At 36.8% G+C, this 18,873-nt stretch overlaps 1 protein-coding gene across 3 annotated transcripts in view; it reads left to right on the top strand.

The window, feature by feature from the left end:
• Positions 1–18,873, top strand: part of RERG (RAS like estrogen regulated growth inhibitor) — a 146,891-nt gene that overhangs the window by 107,586 nt on the left and 20,432 nt on the right. For all 3 annotated transcript variants that reach the window (XM_043882584.1, XM_043882583.1, XM_043882585.1), the window contains exons 3-4: positions 7,256–7,312; positions 17,771–17,844. In XM_043882584.1, coding sequence (XP_043738519.1) covers positions 7,256–7,312; positions 17,771–17,844 — 131 coding nt within the window. The remainder of the gene's footprint in view (positions 1–7,255; positions 7,313–17,770; positions 17,845–18,873) is intronic.

Below are 18,873 nucleotides of genomic sequence, written 5' to 3'. Positions count from 1 at the left end.
GGGGATCTTCCCAGCCCAGGAATCAAACTGGGGTCTCCTGCATTGCAGGAGCATTCTTTACAAGCTGCGCTACCAGGGAAGCCCTGAAACCATTTACGGAACACTCAAAATAAGCGAGGATCTCCACATTGTATGTAAAATTGTAATAAATAGGCAGGTGGCAACGGGGGTGACAGAGGATGAGATGATTGGATGGCATCATTGACTCAATGGACATGAATTTCAGCAAACTCCAGGTGACAGTGAAGGACAGGGAAGCCTGGCATGCTGCAGTCCATGCTACAAAGAGTTGGACCCAACTGAATGACTGAACAAGAAAAATAACAACCAACCACATTCAGATGAAGCGACATATACCATGAAGATGATTGCATTGCCTCTGTGTTAGTACATCATGGATTATAGAATGAAAAGAGTGAGTCACTGCTTCATACGGAAGTAATAAAAGAAACCCAGGAACGTTCAGAAGCACGTGTCTAGAAACTCACTTTTTTCTAGAGACATTTCAAGCCTTTATTTTCACCACAGTTTTGATCCCTTTTTTTTGTCACAAAAGCAGTGTTAGGTAACTAAAGAATATATTTTCTTCAAAATGGAAACTGTATATAAAATACATACAACTTTCTCCCAGAAATTTTTCAAATTAAGAGTTTAGTAACAAAAGAGGAGGACGCCAATAAGACTTTCCAGTGGCAAATTCCTCATCTGTATTAAAAAAAAAAAAGAAGCATCATCCACTGAATGAATGAGTGTGACACAATGAAAGAATGTGATTCCTGGTGTCAGACAGGAGTTGGCACATATTTCAGGAAGGAATGTAAATAATCTGAGCTTCAATTTCTTCTGTGAAGTACACACATACCTATATATAGGTGTATCTATATGCATAGTCACATACTATACTATATGTATCCCATGCTATGGAGCAATGAAGAGTAAAGATATACATGTAAAAATATAACACAGCACCAACCTGAGAGCACACGCTCAATAAACAAAACTTGATAACAATATGGACAAAAACTGCACTATTTTTTGACTATTTTCCCATTATAATCTTTATGATATTGTTTAGATTGATGTTGTGCTTAGTAGAGTGAGAAAACAATTCCCAAGTGATATTGAATTCTTTCATCCTTTTCCATTATTTTTCAAACACCTTACTTATTGTGATATCTTCCCTATAGATCATAAAATTCAAGCTGAAAGCAATTTAATATTGATTTTTGCCACCCATTTAATCTTGGTAATCACCATTTCTTCTCATTTTTGCTGGCCAAGTGGTTATATTGTAAGTAGTGTGATGAAGTGCAGAGGAGGAGGAAGAAAAGAGATGTTCTATCTTCTATGCATTACAATATTGAGAAGTTTCACATTTAGGATACTGTGTAAGCTTATTATAATGTCTTTTCATGGTTTTTAATCTTTTATATTCATTTAAACACTGAAAAAAATGGTTGCAAAATAGAAAAAATAATTCAGATAACAAGTGGTAAATATACTTACAACCCAGAATGGACTCTGATTGTGCTAATATTGCCCATATTTCGTTTCTTTTCCTATAACAAAATTTTTAGTTTTTCACTGAATGATTAAAATTCTTTGTGAAATAATTGTTCTAAATTTAGTAGACTCTTGTAGAAAATCATTTAAAATTATTTAAAAGTTACCTTGTTTACAATTTGGAAGTAAATATATTTTTTAATGAAAGTCCTGCAGGTTACAAATAAAAACCACATACATCACTTAATATATATAATTCATAATAAGTTTTCATTATGATGTGAATAGACGAGATAATAAGCACCATTTTAGCATATATATGACGTCAAGGATTTTCGCTCAGTGTATTACCAAGATCAATGGCAAGTTCAAAAGTTATCCAAAATGGCAGGTGAAAATTAGTATTCCTTGAAGTATTCTCAATTGAAGCAGAAATTCTTTTCCTATCCTAAAATTCTGACCTAGCCATTTAAAACACTTTTCAGCTGAATTTTTTTCTTCAAACAATCAATTGCCCAGAATTCTATAAGCACATGGTAACTTTCCTATAATAAATGCTTATTGTTATATGCTGCTGAGTTTTGAAATATATTTGTTACATGGCAATTGCTAATTGATACAGAAAGGAAAGGTTTCATACAGGAGGTTATATTTGGGTTAGACTTTGAAGGATGATTGGGATTTCACTAGCTGGATAAAGACTTTCAAGGCAGCAATAACAATGTGATTAGAAGCATTAAGAGATGAATTTGTATGATGTTAGTTTAGTACAATCCATCTTATGGGGTGATGTAAGGAGTGCTATGAAAAGTGACTGAAATTCATATTACAGAGGAGATAAGTGTGAGGATCCGGGAGCTACAGCGTGATGCTCTTATCCTTATATTATTCTTGAGAAAGCCAGAGTTTGAAGAGGACAAGTAACTGGCAACTGCTTTAACTGAGAACACATTCAATACACATCCATAAAGAGATAAAAGTTCCTTTCAGACAAAAAGACTAGACTTTTAATAATAAAAATACATCTTTAAGAGAATATAGAAATGACAATGATCACAAATATTTAGGGGGTTGAGTATGCCTGAGTGTCTTATGAAACAACTATATCAGATACCTTGTTAATTAGGCTATTTCATGGTTGTATAAGTGAAAAATAATGATATAACAGGATTTTTTTTAAAGAATATGAGCTCAAAAAGTAACCTTTGAAAGTTCTTTCTGAATGTCTTTTGAGTATATCTCTTAACTATTTTTAGAGTGGAAGAATATCATGGGTGTTTTCATTTACTTTGAAAAGTTCACTTCTTTTTAAAAGCTAGTTTACATGTGTTTACATGTGTTCCCCATCCAGATCCCCACTCCCGCCTCCCTCTTCATCCCATCCCTCTGGGTCTTCCCAGTGGCTGATTCATGTCAATGTATGGCAAAAACCACGACAATATTGTAAAGTAATTAGCCTCCAATGAATACAAATAAATGGGGAAAAGAATAAAAGCTAATTTATTGCAAAGATTATATCTGGCCATTTTTCATTTAAAAATATTATTCTAATCCTTAAAGCTGGTACTTCTGATGTCTGCCTCATTGTGATAATGACATCAGGAATTATTTTGAATAACTGGCCCAGCCTTGTTAACCTTTAGAAATAGTTTGACTATTTTAATGTAGAAATTTTACCTGCTAGCTCTTGCTTTTAAACAGAATTTTTATCCTATTTATTTATTACCTTGATGTCACTTTTAGTAATATTTCTTTGGATCAAATTCTGCTTAGTGAATTTTCCATTTCATTGGAAACTAGTTTTCATTGATAATTATGAAATTTAGTGCCAGGAATTCCAAAAATAAACCACATGTAAAGAAGAATTACTCAAATAGGTTATAATTTAGGCAAAATGAGGAAAATGTTACTCTCTAAATTAGAGATTTTTTTACTTATTTAATGGAAAGGTATGTGTTTTCAAGGCAATGGGAAGAAAATAAGATATTTTATAATACAGAGACTTACTTGTAACTAATCAAGTATGTCAAACCTTAAAACTTAGGGAAAAAAAACCATATGTCAGACTCTTAGTGGAAGTAATTGTTATCAATACCACCATTTTATATCAAAAGAAGACCTTTGCTTGGGATTGTTGGGATGGAAACCACAGGATATTTAAAAGATAATTAGATCAATTTTACAGTTTTAATAAACTTTAAGAAATGTAATTTGTATAAGCATCATAAAATAAACATTTCGGCTTGTATATTTACATGACATTTTAGAAAAACATTATAGCATGATTCTGCTATGAATTCTCTTGGGTTAATTTTTCTGCTTATTCTCTTGATGCCTGGTTATTACTTAACTATTAAGAAGAATGAATGGTGGGTTGATACATCTTTTTTCTTCTATTCAACAAGTATTAATATTTTTGTCTACATGTGCCAGACACTAGAAAATAGTGATGAACAAAGCAGATCCCATGCCTTCATGAAATATACATTCTAAAGAAGGAATCAAGTAAAATGATAACAATAATGATAATAACGAAGAAGCATTTTAGTCGTTTTAATTATTCGTAGTAGTGGTGAGGGTGGTGATGGTGGTGATGTTGATGGTAGATTTATGGAAGGGGAAGGCATGACTGAGGGAAATAATCTAATCAGCTTTGCTCGCTATTGCTCATTATACTTTAGCCATACTGGCTTGCTTAATATTCCTTGAGCATATCAAGTGCATATTCCTGTTTTAGGACCTTTGCAATGACTGTTCCCTCTTTTCGAAATACTATTCCTCCCACGTATATTCCCTCATCTCTTTCTTCTATCACCTTCTCAGCAAGAATTACCCTGGTTACCCAATCTTAAACAGCACCTCTCACACCTTCATCTCCCAATGTGGAGTCCCCCTTACCTTACTCTCCCTCTTTGATCCCTTATCACTTATCACCTCTAACAGACTATATAATTTTTTTTTTTATCTGTCTCCTAGTAGAATATAAGCTTGGTATGTTAAAAAATCTTTGTCTCAATTGTTTACTGGATTATTTGTTGTTGTTGTTTGATCCCTAAGTCATGTCCAACTTCTTGGGACCTCCCCCCCTCCCCGGCTTTGGACTGCAGCACACCAGACTCCCCAGTCCTTCACTATCTCATGGAGTTTGCTCAGATTCATGTCCACTGAGTCGGTGATGCTATCTAACAATCTCGTCCTCTGTTGCCCTCTTCTCCTTTTGCCTATTGTGTGTTAAATGCCTGTCACGTGTTATGCAGGCCTCCCAGGTGGCTCAGTGGAAAGAATCCACCTGGCAATTCAGGAGACCTGGGAAATGGGGGTTCGATCCCTGGGTCAAGAAGACTCCCTAGAGAAGGAGATGGCAACCCACTCCAGTATTCTTGCCTGAAAAATTCCATGGACAGAGGAGCCTAGTGGGCTACAGTCCATAGGGTTGCAAAGAGTCAGACCTGACTAACTGAGAACACACACAATATGAAAATATATTTATAGAACCAAAAACTAAAATCATTCAAGAGCCATAGCACTTTAGAATCATTCTGCCTCTACCACTCTGCAGCTTCTAGAAGTATTTCCACAACTACGCAGGGCAGTAATAGATTCTTAACTAAGATCTAGACATTTAAAAGTGATTTAGTTCTATTCAGTATACTAGGTTTCAAAAGGTAATGGCATGTCTAAAATATTTTAGAAAGATTTCTTTGAGAAATTATTAAAGTTTAAATGGTCTAGGAACCAGGGTACTTCAAACTTCAGTTGAATGAGAAATTTTGTTAATTTTAATAGCTTATGACTTAAAGATGCCAGATAAATGAATTTTGCTAGGTCACAAACTTTCAAGCTAAAACTCCATATTCCAACAAAAATGTGAAACGCTTTGAATACTGCAGGCAGTTATGTTTACTAATAGACAGTTGAAAAGCAGAAAAATTCTATCTAGAGCTTTCTACTTCTTACATGCAAAAAAAATTTTAAATGACTCAGTCTCAAGAGAGTGAATGGTGACAGACTCTGCAAATTGAAGATAAAACCACAAGTACATGCACTGTGGGAAGCACCCATAGGGTCAGTGGCCTTGCTACTTTTGGCACTGCAAATATTTTGGCTCAAATCCAGCCTCACACTCTGTAATTAGAAAGAGCATTGCAGCTTTCGGTCTACAGCCAAGCCACGTATCCTTGTGGTCTGTCTCATGAAGTTTTCATTGCTATTTGCACTGCAGTCTCTCATATAGGCCACCGTGGTAGGGAGTATATACCTCTGTTGATTTTAACAGAGGCAGTAGGAAGAGGAAAGATTGACAGTGCCTTTCAGTTAAATAGTCTTATTTCTCCAAAGAGTATCTTTAGAATACCACATACAGGGCATTTCAGTAAAAATAAAACTACCCTAATAGATATTTTTAAAATAACATAATTTCAATAAACACTGATTCTTTAGTTAGGGTCAGTGAGATCCCAGGAAGACCATGAGGGTATTCAAAGAGTTAGTGAGCCTGCTGAAATTATATACTAGACTGTGTGTATATACATATTTCCAGGGAAAGAATCCAAAGCTTTCATTCTATTTTTAAAGTATCAGTGATGCTCTCCTCCAAAAAAAAAACTTTTTTTTTGGTAGATTAAAAACCATTGTTTTCAACTATAATACAAGTCTAAGAAAATGTCTAGCATTTGTCACATCAGTTTTTTAAGGACAATAGAATCCACTTTTTTTCAGCATCACTCTTTGTCTGACTCATCTTCTAGTTAAGTATTAGCCAGATAGCCTCGGCCTTAAAACCAGTTTTAGACAATGAAGAAATTACAGGTTTTGGAAATAGCCTTTTTGGAGTCACATCCTGGCTCAGCCACTAACTGGCTAGATGAGCTTAGTTAAGTGAGTTAACCTCTCAGAGCCTCAGTTTCCTTATCTGAAAAATGGGGTCAATCCTAGTACTTGCCTCACAGGGATGAAGTCCTGGTCGAGGAGATCATGGAAGTAGGGTGCTTCGCATAATTCCAGATTCTGATTCTTTCTACAACTACCTCATCAGCTTTACTTTTGATGTGCTTTAATGACTCACTAATAAAATCCTTAATTTTGAATATTTTTATAATACAAATGGGGCTTCCCTGGTGGCTCAGTGGTAAAGAATCTGCCTGCAATGCAGGAGATCCAGGTTCAATCCCTGGGTCAGAGCTCAGAGCCCCTGGAGGAAGGCATGGCAACCCACTCTAGTACTGTTGCCTAGAGAATCCCAGGGACAGAGGAGCCTGGCGCGGGACAGTCCATAGGGTCGCATAAAGAGTCAGACATAACTGAAGCGATTAAGCAGCAGCAGCAGCATAATACAAATATCTTTTCATTACAGTAAAAATAATCACCTTTTCACTGACCTGTATCAATCATTATCAGTATTCAAACTTTAGACACCAGCATTGTGATGCTTTATGGTTGAATTCATTGTTTTGCTAGAAATTGAGTATGTGTGCGTTTTCACATTGTGATGTTTTCAATTCCAGGATTCAAGGGAAAAAATCTAAACTGTTCATTAAGGTAAAACAAACCGTGAAAACATTATACCAATTTTTAGACCACAATATGAAATTTTAAAATATTTGAATAAACATAAATAAATATATTGAGTTTATTTGCCAAGGAACCATAAAACGCATATAGTTTTATGGGCTAGTCCTCTTTCTGGAGGAGGGTTAAAAGCTGTTAAGAAAATTAACAAATTTGATTAAAATGTTGTTCTTTTTTCCCACAGCTCTTGTAGTGAGATTTTTGACCAAACGGTTCATCTGGGAATATGATCCCACCCTCGGTAGGTCAAATTTTATTTCATCCTCCTCTCCAATCAAAGTTTTGACCTAAAAGAGAAAATGATGTTTTCTGTTGCAACATTTTTAAGCGTCTTGCAGCTGTTTGAGAAGTGCTTTATCAAGTCACGCAAAGGGCCCTGTAAGAAGATGGATGTGTGTTGTACGCTGTCTGTGCTTAGAACTCTGCAGGATTTTAATGCATAGATGAAGAAATCTGGTCAAACCTGAGACAAGAAGGAAGTGGGTACAATGTGATGCTCTTCCATCAGGAAATGTAGCATCATTCTAGTGGGAGAAAGAGGATGCAATGGATATGGCTAATTGGGTCTGGGAGAGAAGGGCATGGGGAGAAGAGACTAATAGTAATATAAAGCTTGTGAATTCTCATTTTGGTAAAATGTATAAATAAACCATGTTTTTCCCTCCTCTTCTCTCCAATGAATCTGATTTAAGCCTATTTAAAATATAATAAAGAAGCAAAAATTGATATCTGTACATCTTGAAAGTAGCAATAATATTGATGGATGAAGTATTCATCAACTGTATTTTTTGTAGTCCAGAGCAGAGTCCTTATTGGTTCTCTTATTTAGTTCTCATCTTCAAAATAACACTGAAAATCCATGGGTTTCAAATTGAGCTAAAGTTTGACTCTGAATTAAGCCTTTGAGTTTTTGTTTGTTATGATTTGGGACCCTAGTTGGTTTTGTAAAGGTCAACATCGTTGAAATCCAGAGGCAGTAGGAAAGGCATACATCATTTTATTACCAAGCACAGTGTCCCAGACCAAGCTGGCCTTATGCAGAATGATGAAATGGGCAAAGATGTTTCCCAGTTTCTTTTCTGTTTTTGTGTTTGTTACTACAAGTTTACACCATCCAGCTTCAAAGGGGGCTTTCTTTGCCCTTGTGAGCTCCTTTCATTGCTTTCACTCATTCATCCCACAAATATGTATTAAATGCCTCCTATGAGTTAAATGATTCTAGGTGCTGAAGATAAACCAATAGGCAGAAGGAGAAAGCATGGGCTTTGTTAAACTTACAGTTTAGTGAAGAGAGAAGAGTCAGTAAACAAATCGATGTCAAACAGTGATAAGCACCATGAAGGGAAACTGAACAGGAGAGGGGATAGAGAGTGATCTTATATTTTACCTAATTTCTAACTTTTTAATCTATAGAATTTATTGTAGTGAGAAGTACAAGGTGAAGAGGCAACATTTTCCCCAAAGAATTGACCAACTGTCCTCCTATGACTTACTAAATTATATCCACCTTTCCCCACTGCTTTCAATGCTGCCTTTTATTTTTTTTCCCATTTATTTTTATTAGTTGGAGGCTAATTACTTTACAATATTGTAGTGGTTTTTGTCATACATTGACATGAATCAGCCATGGATTTACATGTATTCCCCATCCCGATCCCCTCTCCCACCTCCCTCTCCACCCCATCCCTCTGGGTCTTCCCAGTGCACCAGCCCTGAGCACTTGTCTCATGCATCCAACCTGGGCTGGTGATCTGTTTCACCCTTGATGATATACATGTTTCGATGCTGTTCTCTCAGAACATCCCACCCTCGCCTTCTCCCACAGAGTCCAAAAGTCTGTTCTGTACATCTGTGTCTCTTTTTCTGCTTTGCATATAAGGTTATCGTTACCATCTTTCTAAATTCTATACATATGCGTTAGTATACTGTATTGGTGTTTATCTTTCTGGCTTACTTCACTCTGTATAATGGGCTCCAGTTTCATCCATCTCATTAGAACTGATTCAAATGAATTCTTTTTAATGGCTGAGTAACATTCCATGGTGTATATGTACCACAGCTTCCTTATCCATTCGTCTGCTGATGGACATCTAGGTTACTTCCATGTCCTGGCTATTATAAACAGTGCTGAGATGAACATTGGGGTGCACGTGTCTCTTTCAGATCTGGTTTCCTCGGTGTGTATGCCCAGGAGTGGGATTGCTGGGTCATATGGCAGTTCTATTTCCAGTTTTTTAAGAAACCTCCACTCAATGCTGCCTTTTAAAAATACATGGAATCATGTACACAAGGATGCAATTCTAGATTTGCTTTTCACATCCAATGCCAGTACCACACTCTTTTGATAATTGTATGTTCCTTAGGACATGTTGATACTCAGTAGAGAAAGCCTTTCTTCTTTACTTTTTAACAAAATTATCTGGACTCCTATCTCTAGTTTATTCTTCCAGGTCAATTTTTAAAACTATATCATAGCATGAAATAATTTTGATTGGAATTGCATTAAAATTATACATTCCTTTGAGAAGATTCACAGCTTTATGATATTCATTCTTTTAATCTAAGAAAATAGCATGTCTCTACATTTATTAGTCTTCTCTGGTTTTGCTTTTAAATAAAAGGTTTTTCAACATCAATAATTTTTGAAATGTTTTTAATATAGCCACAGTTTAAGCTTAAGATGATATATTTGTATCTAAAACATTGTAGTTGGTTTGAAAAAAATCATTATCTATTGCTTACCCCATCTATGTAAATGCTTACTCCCCTCTTATAATTTAATTACTTATATAAAAATAAGCTTTATAAAGATTATAGCCCCTGAGAACCTTAATGATTTATGGGAGTTTAATAGAAAAATATTAATTTTATTTATCTATACCGGTACAACTCAACAAAAGATAAAGCTTCTAAAAGATGATCTTAAAAATTTTTGAATACTGTCTGAGATTTGTTCCAGTAACTAATGTTGCTTTTTAATTAGTCTTAGGTCAACCATTTTCCCTTTGGTTTTATTCCTTCTGAAAAACAAATGCTATTAATAGAAATCTCCTGCACCAGTTATTTGTACCATGGGCTTCCTTCACTATGAATAATGAAACTTTATTGAGTGACCTTGTACTGTTCTGCTCCACAAGAATTGCAGCTGCTAGGCAACAAGGGGGCTCATCTGACTTCAGGCGTATCAGATAGATGACTCACTCCCAGGTGAGGCTTTCATTCAGTCACCCTGGAAACTGGATGTGTGTGTGTGTACACTCATATATAAGAAGTCACTAATGTTCTAGCCTAGAGGAGTTCCAATCCATTTGATTCAAGATGAACCAAGCATTTCCTGGGCATGCATGCATGTGTGCTATTTTGCATGTGTCATGTCCTACTCTTTTCAATGTTATGGACTGTAGGCTGCTAGGTTCCTCTGTTCATGGGATTTCCCAGGGAAGAATACTGGAGTGGGTTGCCATGCCCTCCTCCAGGGGATCTTACAGACCCAGGGATCAAACCTGAGTCTCTTGTATCTCCTGCATAGGCAGGCAGGTTCTCTACCATTATTGCCACCTGGAAAGCCCTTCCTGGGCATAACTTCATAATATTAGAGAGTTTCAAGACCGCCACCCAAAAGGAAAGCTATCTTTGAAAGCAAAGTAGCTTATTTGTAAAAAACAGTTTTGAATTCTGTATCATAAGCCGTCCTCAAAATCATGGTGCTGTTTTTCAACCTGTAACAGAATTTTTACTCCATGAGGAACTGAAGACTGTGAACATCCTTCAGCATATTAACAGCCCTGGAATATCTATTGCTCTGAGATAATTCTGTAAAGAAATTGTTTGCTAGTATAAGCACAAGTGATTTTCAAACTTTTAGATTTTGGTGTTTTTTTTTTTTTAAGGAGAGGAACTCTCATAGGAATTCCAATTACAGATGGAGGGCTCAGAAGGTGAGGGAGAATTAAAAATTCTAGTGGCACTTCCATTTTCGTATAAGAAGGAACTATTGTTAACATCCACGTGTTTTGAAGGATATAATCTAAGGGGAAAAAAATCAGTCCTTGACTTTGGACAATGTTATTTTTCCTTAAGTTTTTCTCATTTCACCATGGACCAGTGAAATCTTTGTCAGAGGTCAGAAGTGGTCTGTGAATTGCATTTAGAAACTACTCATTCCCAGATGGTGCTAAAGAATCCACCTGCCAGCTCAGGAGACGCCAGAGACTCCGATTTGATCCCTGCATTGGGAAGATCCCCTGGAGAAGGAAATGTCAACTCACTCCAGCATTCTGACCTGGGAAATCCCATAGACAGAGAAGAAGAGTCAGACATGACTAAGCACATATGCACACACACAGACACGCAGACACACAGACACGCAGACACACAGACACACATACACTGAAGCCTGTAGAATTTGGGACTGGACCATCTAACCAAGACAACTCCCTGCATGATGGAAGTGGCAGCAGTTTCCTGGGTGCGGAACAGCTTCCGTGTCCCGTTTAGATTCCAAAAAAAGCCTGAGTCTCTACCTCTCAGAGTCATACTACCTTCAGAAAATGCTGATCGTGGTAGAGAATACAGACGAAGACTTAGATCGTTTACAGTTGTGGTGCGTTTGTGTGCTTGTGGGTGCGTGCACCCCTGTGTGTGTTGGGGGCAGTTGGAGAGAGAGAGGGAAACTATTACTCCTTAGGAGACACTGCACTCTGTTTGAATGGATTAAGGCAACACAAATGAAAGTAGGAAGTGGGAGACATATTGGACCCACTGGTGCTCTGATTTTGTGACTGGTTCTCCCTACCTGAATTACAGTTCCCTCTGATTGGAAAAACTCATACTAAGAAAGAGACACACTCAGAACAAATTGTCTCAACTGGACACTAAAACAGAGGTGCTTAGCCAACTCACAGAACTGGTTCATATTGGCACAGCAAGGAACTTTGAGATTGTTGTTTGGCAATTAAGAAAACAAGTCCAACAAAGTCAGTTTATCCAAGATTACATGGCTATTTTGTGGTTAGATCAGCAATAGAACTCCAGTTAGTACAATTCCCACTCTAGCACAAATCAACATTACTAACTGTTGTTGCACTAGCCAAATGTCCATATTAATATGCTGAAATTTGCAAAAGAGCTAAATTAGTAAAGGGATTAATGGTACGAAACATTCCTCTGAGCATCAATTTCTCTTAGTATGCAAAATATACTTCAGTTTATAAAATGATATGGAATACAGGTTTTCAATCATGTATCTCTCATATACAGTGAACTTGAGATACATATTTAATATGCCTAATTCCATCTTGGACTTCCCTGGTGGCTCAGTCAGTAAAGAATCCACCTGCAATGCAGGAGACTGCCTGCAAAGCAGGAGACCCAGATTCAATCCCTGCATCAGGAAGATCCCCTGGAGGAGAAAATGGCAACCTACTCCAGTATTCTTGCCTGGAGAATCTCATGGAAAGAGGAGCCTGGCAGGCTACAGTCCAGGGGTCACAAAAAATCAATCACAACTAAATTACTACCACCAGCAGCAGCACAATTCCATCGTGAAACAAATGTTGATCTTGTTGTTCAGTCACCAAGTCGTGTCCAACTCTGCAACCCCATGGACACCAGTCTTCCCTGTCCCTCACCATCTCCTGGAGTTTACCCAAGTTCATGTCCACTGAATTGGTGATGCCAACTATTGATCTTACAGTATCCAATATTTGGTTCATTTTGAAGTATCTCTTAAACAATCATCCCCTTACCCATCAAGAAAAAAGACTAAAATGATCATTTTTTTGTGAGTATGAATGAAAAGTATTTCCATTCTCCATTTTTTCTTAACTTCCTTAACAAAAACTTACATATTTTTTCTTAACTTCCAGAATGAATAGTAGAGTTTCATTCCATTCTAACAGTACTTAGTGCATTTTTTTAGAATTATCCTCGGAAAAGCTAGCACACCAGTGTACATTTTGCCTCTGTAAGCACTATTTCCACTGTTTTACATGTAGCCATGAGTTCCTAATGAGAGAGGGAGAAGGGACTTAAAGAAAATATTCTTCCAATGGCGTGAAACCAGTGTTCAGCTTAGATGAAATCACTGCTGCCTCCCGCTGCTGTCTGTGGCCGACATTCCCTCATTTCCTGCCTTTCATCGTTTTCATTTCAGTTAACAAACAGCCAAAGAATCACACAACTTCATACCGTTTTCTTTATATTTTATTTCCCCCCTACTGTGGCCTTCTGTGGTTGAAATACATATTCTATTTAGCATGGAGGCAACTCAAAAAAATGTCCCTGTTTGTCAGACAACTTGTGGTGCAAAGAGATGGACTAAAGCCCAGAACTCTGTTTTCCAGGCTCCAGGGCTGATGCCAGTCCTTTAAGAGGAAAAGTAGCGCAAAGGTCACGGCAGAACAGTGGAGAGAGAAACAAAAAGGGCGTGGACCCTAGCTTGTGCAGGGCCCTCTGGGCTTCTCCTCTTCAGACTGGAGCCCAGGAGATGAGAAGGAAATCACTGAGAGAACACTTAGAAATGAGTAGTGGCTGTCAGTGGTATTTTAGAGCATTTAATTATATAAAACAATCATCTCCCATTTAACATAACAGAGGGGAATGGAATGATCTAGAACTGAGAATCATACATACCCTGTAAGGATTACGTATTACAGGAGAATGATGATAATGTAAAATACACTTATTAAAATACATTGAACATAATCTCGTTGTCATTTTTTTAAAATTGGCAAATAGTGACTTACAAAGTTATATTAGTTTCAAGTGTACAACATAGTGATTTGATATTTTATAGATTACATACTATATAAAGTTATTATAAAATATTGGTTATTGTCTCTGTGCTGTACAGTTATTTCCAATAGGCAAAATAAAGAAGCACCCTAAATGTCCACTGACAGATGAATGGATAAAGACAATGTGAGATATATACATATACACATGCAGGCAATGGAATATTGCTCAGCCATGAAAAATGAATTGAATCTTGCCATTTGCCACAACATCGATGGACCTACTTAGTGAAATAAGTTAGATAGAGACAAATACTATCACTTACATGTGGAGTCTAAAAAAAATAAAACAAACATGACCTAATTTTAAACTTTTATTTTTCAGAAAATACATCTGCAATGTGTGCTGCCTTTGTGAGTGGTTATCACATAGGACTGATGGCTAGGTTACACTGCTCAGCTAAGCTTCCTTCCTGTGGTTTGTATTTTGAGTAGGAGATTTGATTTACAGCAAAGTAACATAAAACTGTGGTCAAGAAAGAACTGTAAGATAGTTGCTGGAGAAATGAAAGAAACATGAGATAGATAGATAATAGATAATAGGTAGGTAGACAGATTATAGGAAAAAATAAAAGCAACAGCTTACCAGTTACCCTGGTAGGGAAGAAATTTCTAGGTTTATTTAGTTGATTGACTGGTTAGTAACTTGAGTACTTCAGGGCAAATAATTGAGTTAATACTTAAGTCAATCATGCTGCTCTATTCCTAGCACCATGTCATGTGTATGTGAAGGCTTTCTATTTCCTCACTTTATTTTTCCTGCATCCCCTATTCTGACACCGTTGCCTTCCTCTATTCCCAGAGGCATATAATCTAATGCGGTTGACACTTAGCACAGTGGTTCAAAGTCTAAATTCCCAAAGCCAGTCTTCTGTGCTCCAGTCGTAACTGTACCATTTACCACTTAACATCTGTGTGACCTTCAGCAACTTATTAGACATTGCTGTACCTCAGTTTCTTCACATACAATAGATCTGATAGTATTACATACCATGAAATATTTGTAAGAAATAAATAAGTTAACATGAGTAAGGCATTTAGAATAATTTGTGTTCAAAGGGTAAGCAGTATGTGTTAGTTATTACATATTTTTTGAAAAAAATTCTATATATACACATATTTTAAATTTGTATACATTTTATCATGCTATAGATCTACCTATGGAGGTACTCAAGTGATTTTCATTTAGTTCTTTAATTTGTTAATTGCACTGATAGTTATAAACACTTTGTATTCCCGAAATAAACTCTACTATTTTATGGTGTATTTTTCTTATTATACTGTTGGATTCAACTGGATATTACTTTTTTAGAATTTTTGAATCTGTGTTCAAAAATGAACCTACATTTTTATTTTCCTTTTCTCTTCTTATTAGTTTTCTAATATTTCTTTTGGAATTCATGTAGTGGGTAGCTATCCTTTTTTTTTTTTTTACCCCTAGAACAACTTGTTTAATATTTAATAGAAATCTATAAAGCCAATTAGGTAGTCATTTTTTCTCATAAGAAATCTACAGTTAACATTTAAATTTCACAGGCTATTGACCTAGTTAAGTGTCTTATTTCTCATTGTACCAATCTGTGCATTTTTTCCTCAAAGAATTAATCAGGCTTTAAAATTTGTTTGGTATACAGTTCACAACATTATTTCTATTTCACCAGGATGTGTAATTACTTCCTGTTTTATGCTTATTTTTGTTTGATTGCGCCTTCTCTCTTAATTTACTAGTTAGTTTTCTCTGCTCTTTACCTCTCCCCACCCTACTTTTAAATTTTTCAAGTGCCATGCTTTGCTTTTGTTAACCTTATCTAATTTTTTCTGCCATTTTCTCTTTTACTTTTCTCATATCTTCTTGGATTTGCTTTGTTTTCCTCTTCTAATCGTTGAGTTGAATAATTTGTTCACTTTTTTCTGTTCTAAATACCTTTTTATTATATCATCATTTGGAATAATGCAAGTACATTAACTCCCTCAAACCTGCTTCTGGTCTCTAGCCCCATCTCCACCCTGATATTTTGGTGTTATCTAGACTTGTGGTTCTGAATTGCTTCTGGTATAGTTTTGTTGCTTTCGTGATTCCTTTAGGATCTTGAATTCTGTTTTGCTGATGAGAAGTCCAGTGTCAGTCTGAGTCACACGCTTTTGTATGTGATGGACTTTTTTTCCTTTAGATCTTTTAAAATTTTCCTCTTTGTCATTGATATCTTTACATTTTGTTGTAATAGGTTGAAATTGGGGCTTTTCCCTTGTGTCCTGTCAGTCCTTTTTAAAAACTTTTATTTATTGAAGTATAGTCGATTTTCAATGTTGTGTTAATTTCTGCTGTCTGGCAAAGTGATTCAGTTATACATATGTAAACATTCTTTTCCATATTCTTTTCCCATTATGGTTTATCACAGAATGTTGACTATAGTTCCCTGTGCTATACAGTAGAACCCTGTTGTTTATCTGTTCTATACTAATAGTCCTTTTAATGTGAAGTCATTCAATGGCTCTAGTCCTGGGAAATTCTCTGTTACTACAGCCTCAGCTTCAACTATTTTCCACTCTTCTATGTATTTTAGTCTCTCTTCGAGGCTCATTTTATAGGGGAAAATAACATGTCTGTTTCTATTATCCATGCCTCTTATATTTTGCTTTCATATTTTCCTTCTTTTTATCACTTACTAGTACTTTCTGGAAGAATGTTTCAACCTGAACTTCATCAACTCAGTCAGTCACGTATTGAGTGCTTTATGTCATTTGTTTCATTTTCATATAGAGCAACACCATTTAGTGATCTTGCCTGGAGAATCCCAGGGACGGGGAAGCCTGGTGGGCTGCCGTCTATGGGGTCGCACAGAGTCGGACACGACTGAAGCGACTTAGCAGCAGCAGTCGCAGCAACACCATTTTAATGCCTGGTTCTCGTTTCACGTCAGAACACTCAGAGCCACCTAGTGGTTGTATTTTTCCTGACTCCTCCTGACCCCAGCAGAGCTTGAAGATGACTCTGATGTTATCTTGAAGTGAAAGTGTTAATCTCAGTCGTGCCAGACTCTTTGCAACCTCTACAGACTCAATAGCCCAGTCGTGCCAGACTCTTTGTAACCTCTACAGACTCAATAGCCCTCCAGGCTTCTCTGTCCATGGAATTCTCCAGGCAAGAATACTGGAGTGTGGAGCCCTTCCCTTCTCCAGGTGATCTTCCCAACCCAGGGATCGAACACAGGTATCCCGCATTGCAGGCAGATTCTTCACTGTCTGAGTCACCGGCCTCCAACTGGTACTAAGCAACCTCTTCTGCCTCTGAATTGTTCTCTCTCTCCCTCAGTCCTCCTCTACTGTGGGTGACCGTTCCTTACAAGCCCTGAACACCCGGGTCCAACCACCTTCTACCACCCCAAGGGTTCCTCCTAGGTTTCCACAGTCATTTTTTACATGAATAGGGATCTGCCTCCCTCTAATGTTTAATACATTCCTAGAGTGGAGGTCTAGATGGAAATGAGCAGCTCCTGTCTGCCTGCCATCTTGTCAGGAATAGGAATTAACATGATTCCTTAAGCTGTACTTTTAGGAGTCTCAAGGTAGAATGCCCTTGTGGGAATCTCTTTCTCTTTTTAGGATGTGGAAGTCTCCTTTCAGAGAGAAAAGAGTATTAGAAGGCTTGCCTCACAGGAGAATAAAATAATAGAAAAAGGGAATCTCCCATGCTATATCCTGAGCATCTGTGGATCCCATATTAGAACCTGTTACTCCCAAGAACTTAAGAGTATAAAAACAGCACCTTCTTCCACCCCTTAAACTGCACGTTATTCTAATGCTCTGGAAACAGGTGTACACTGGAGACTAATTTATAATTTCAAGGATCAAATCTAACTATGCGTTTATTTACCATTTTACCTTCGTTTTGCTCATTCCCTCAGAATCAACCTACCGACACCAAGCAACCATTGATGATGAAGTTGTCACCATGGAGATACTAGATACTGCTGGGCAGGTGAAAAAGGAATTCAGCTCTAATATTTCTGGATAAATAAAAATGAGATGTGCATAATATGAACAGAATTAAGACACTTTTCTATGGTTAACCTAATGATGCCTAAAGACTTAATTATCTAGTTATGCTTTATATCAGTTTATTTGCAATAGCTTATATATGTGTCCTTATATAAATTTCTCAGTGCTCCAAGAGGGTTTTGAAAATACCTTAACATTCATATGCTATCATCTAAAGTAGAATTTCTCACCTCTATTATGGGGAGATCACAGGATATTAATATTAGGTTTTCATGGTTAAATGTGTTTTGAAATACTCTGATCAAGTTAAATATATATCTTCACTGGAGAAGTTCTCAGTACCTTTAATATGCTTATATATATAAGTTGAATCTTAAAGAAATCTACAATATTTATATTCTCGACTTATATAACCTTAGAATCTTTTTTCAGAATACTTTATTTTAGGAATCTTTTCTGTAATATTCTTTCTAAACCTCATCACATCAGATTAAAAACTTGAGCCACATCATTGAACGCTAACAACTTATTTTAAAATGAAACTGATATACTTTTGCGTTGCAGCCAGTCAGTTCTGAAATTAGAAACAGTTTATAGGAAGGCTTGGTTCCCAAGAATAGAAAGAAGTGAAAGTGAAAGTCGCTCAGTCATGTCCGACTCTTTGCAACTCCATGGACTATACAGTTCATGGAATTCTCCAGGCCAGAATACCAGAGAGGGTAGCCTTTCCTTTCTCCAGGGGTTCTTCCCAACCCAGGGATCAAACCCAGGTCTCCCGCATTGCAAGCAGATTCTTTACCAGCTGAGCTGCAAGGGAAGCCCTCCCAGAATAGGGGTGACCACTGAGAATGAGAGTTAGGAAGCTGAAGGATATGATGTTGCTTTTCACTTACTACTTGATAAAACTATTTAATCCAAGAAATATATTTGCAGCTAGTTATACAGTTTTCCTTCTCATCACTACCTGCTCCCTAAATATGTGCTCATCTTCCAGTACTGATTCTAAAGA

Source organism: Cervus elaphus, chromosome 22, assembly GCF_910594005.1.
Source record: "Cervus elaphus chromosome 22, mCerEla1.1, whole genome shotgun sequence".
NCBI lineage: Eukaryota > Metazoa > Chordata > Mammalia > Artiodactyla > Cervidae > Cervus > Cervus elaphus.
This window is presented reverse-complemented; position numbering and strand designations above follow the sequence as displayed.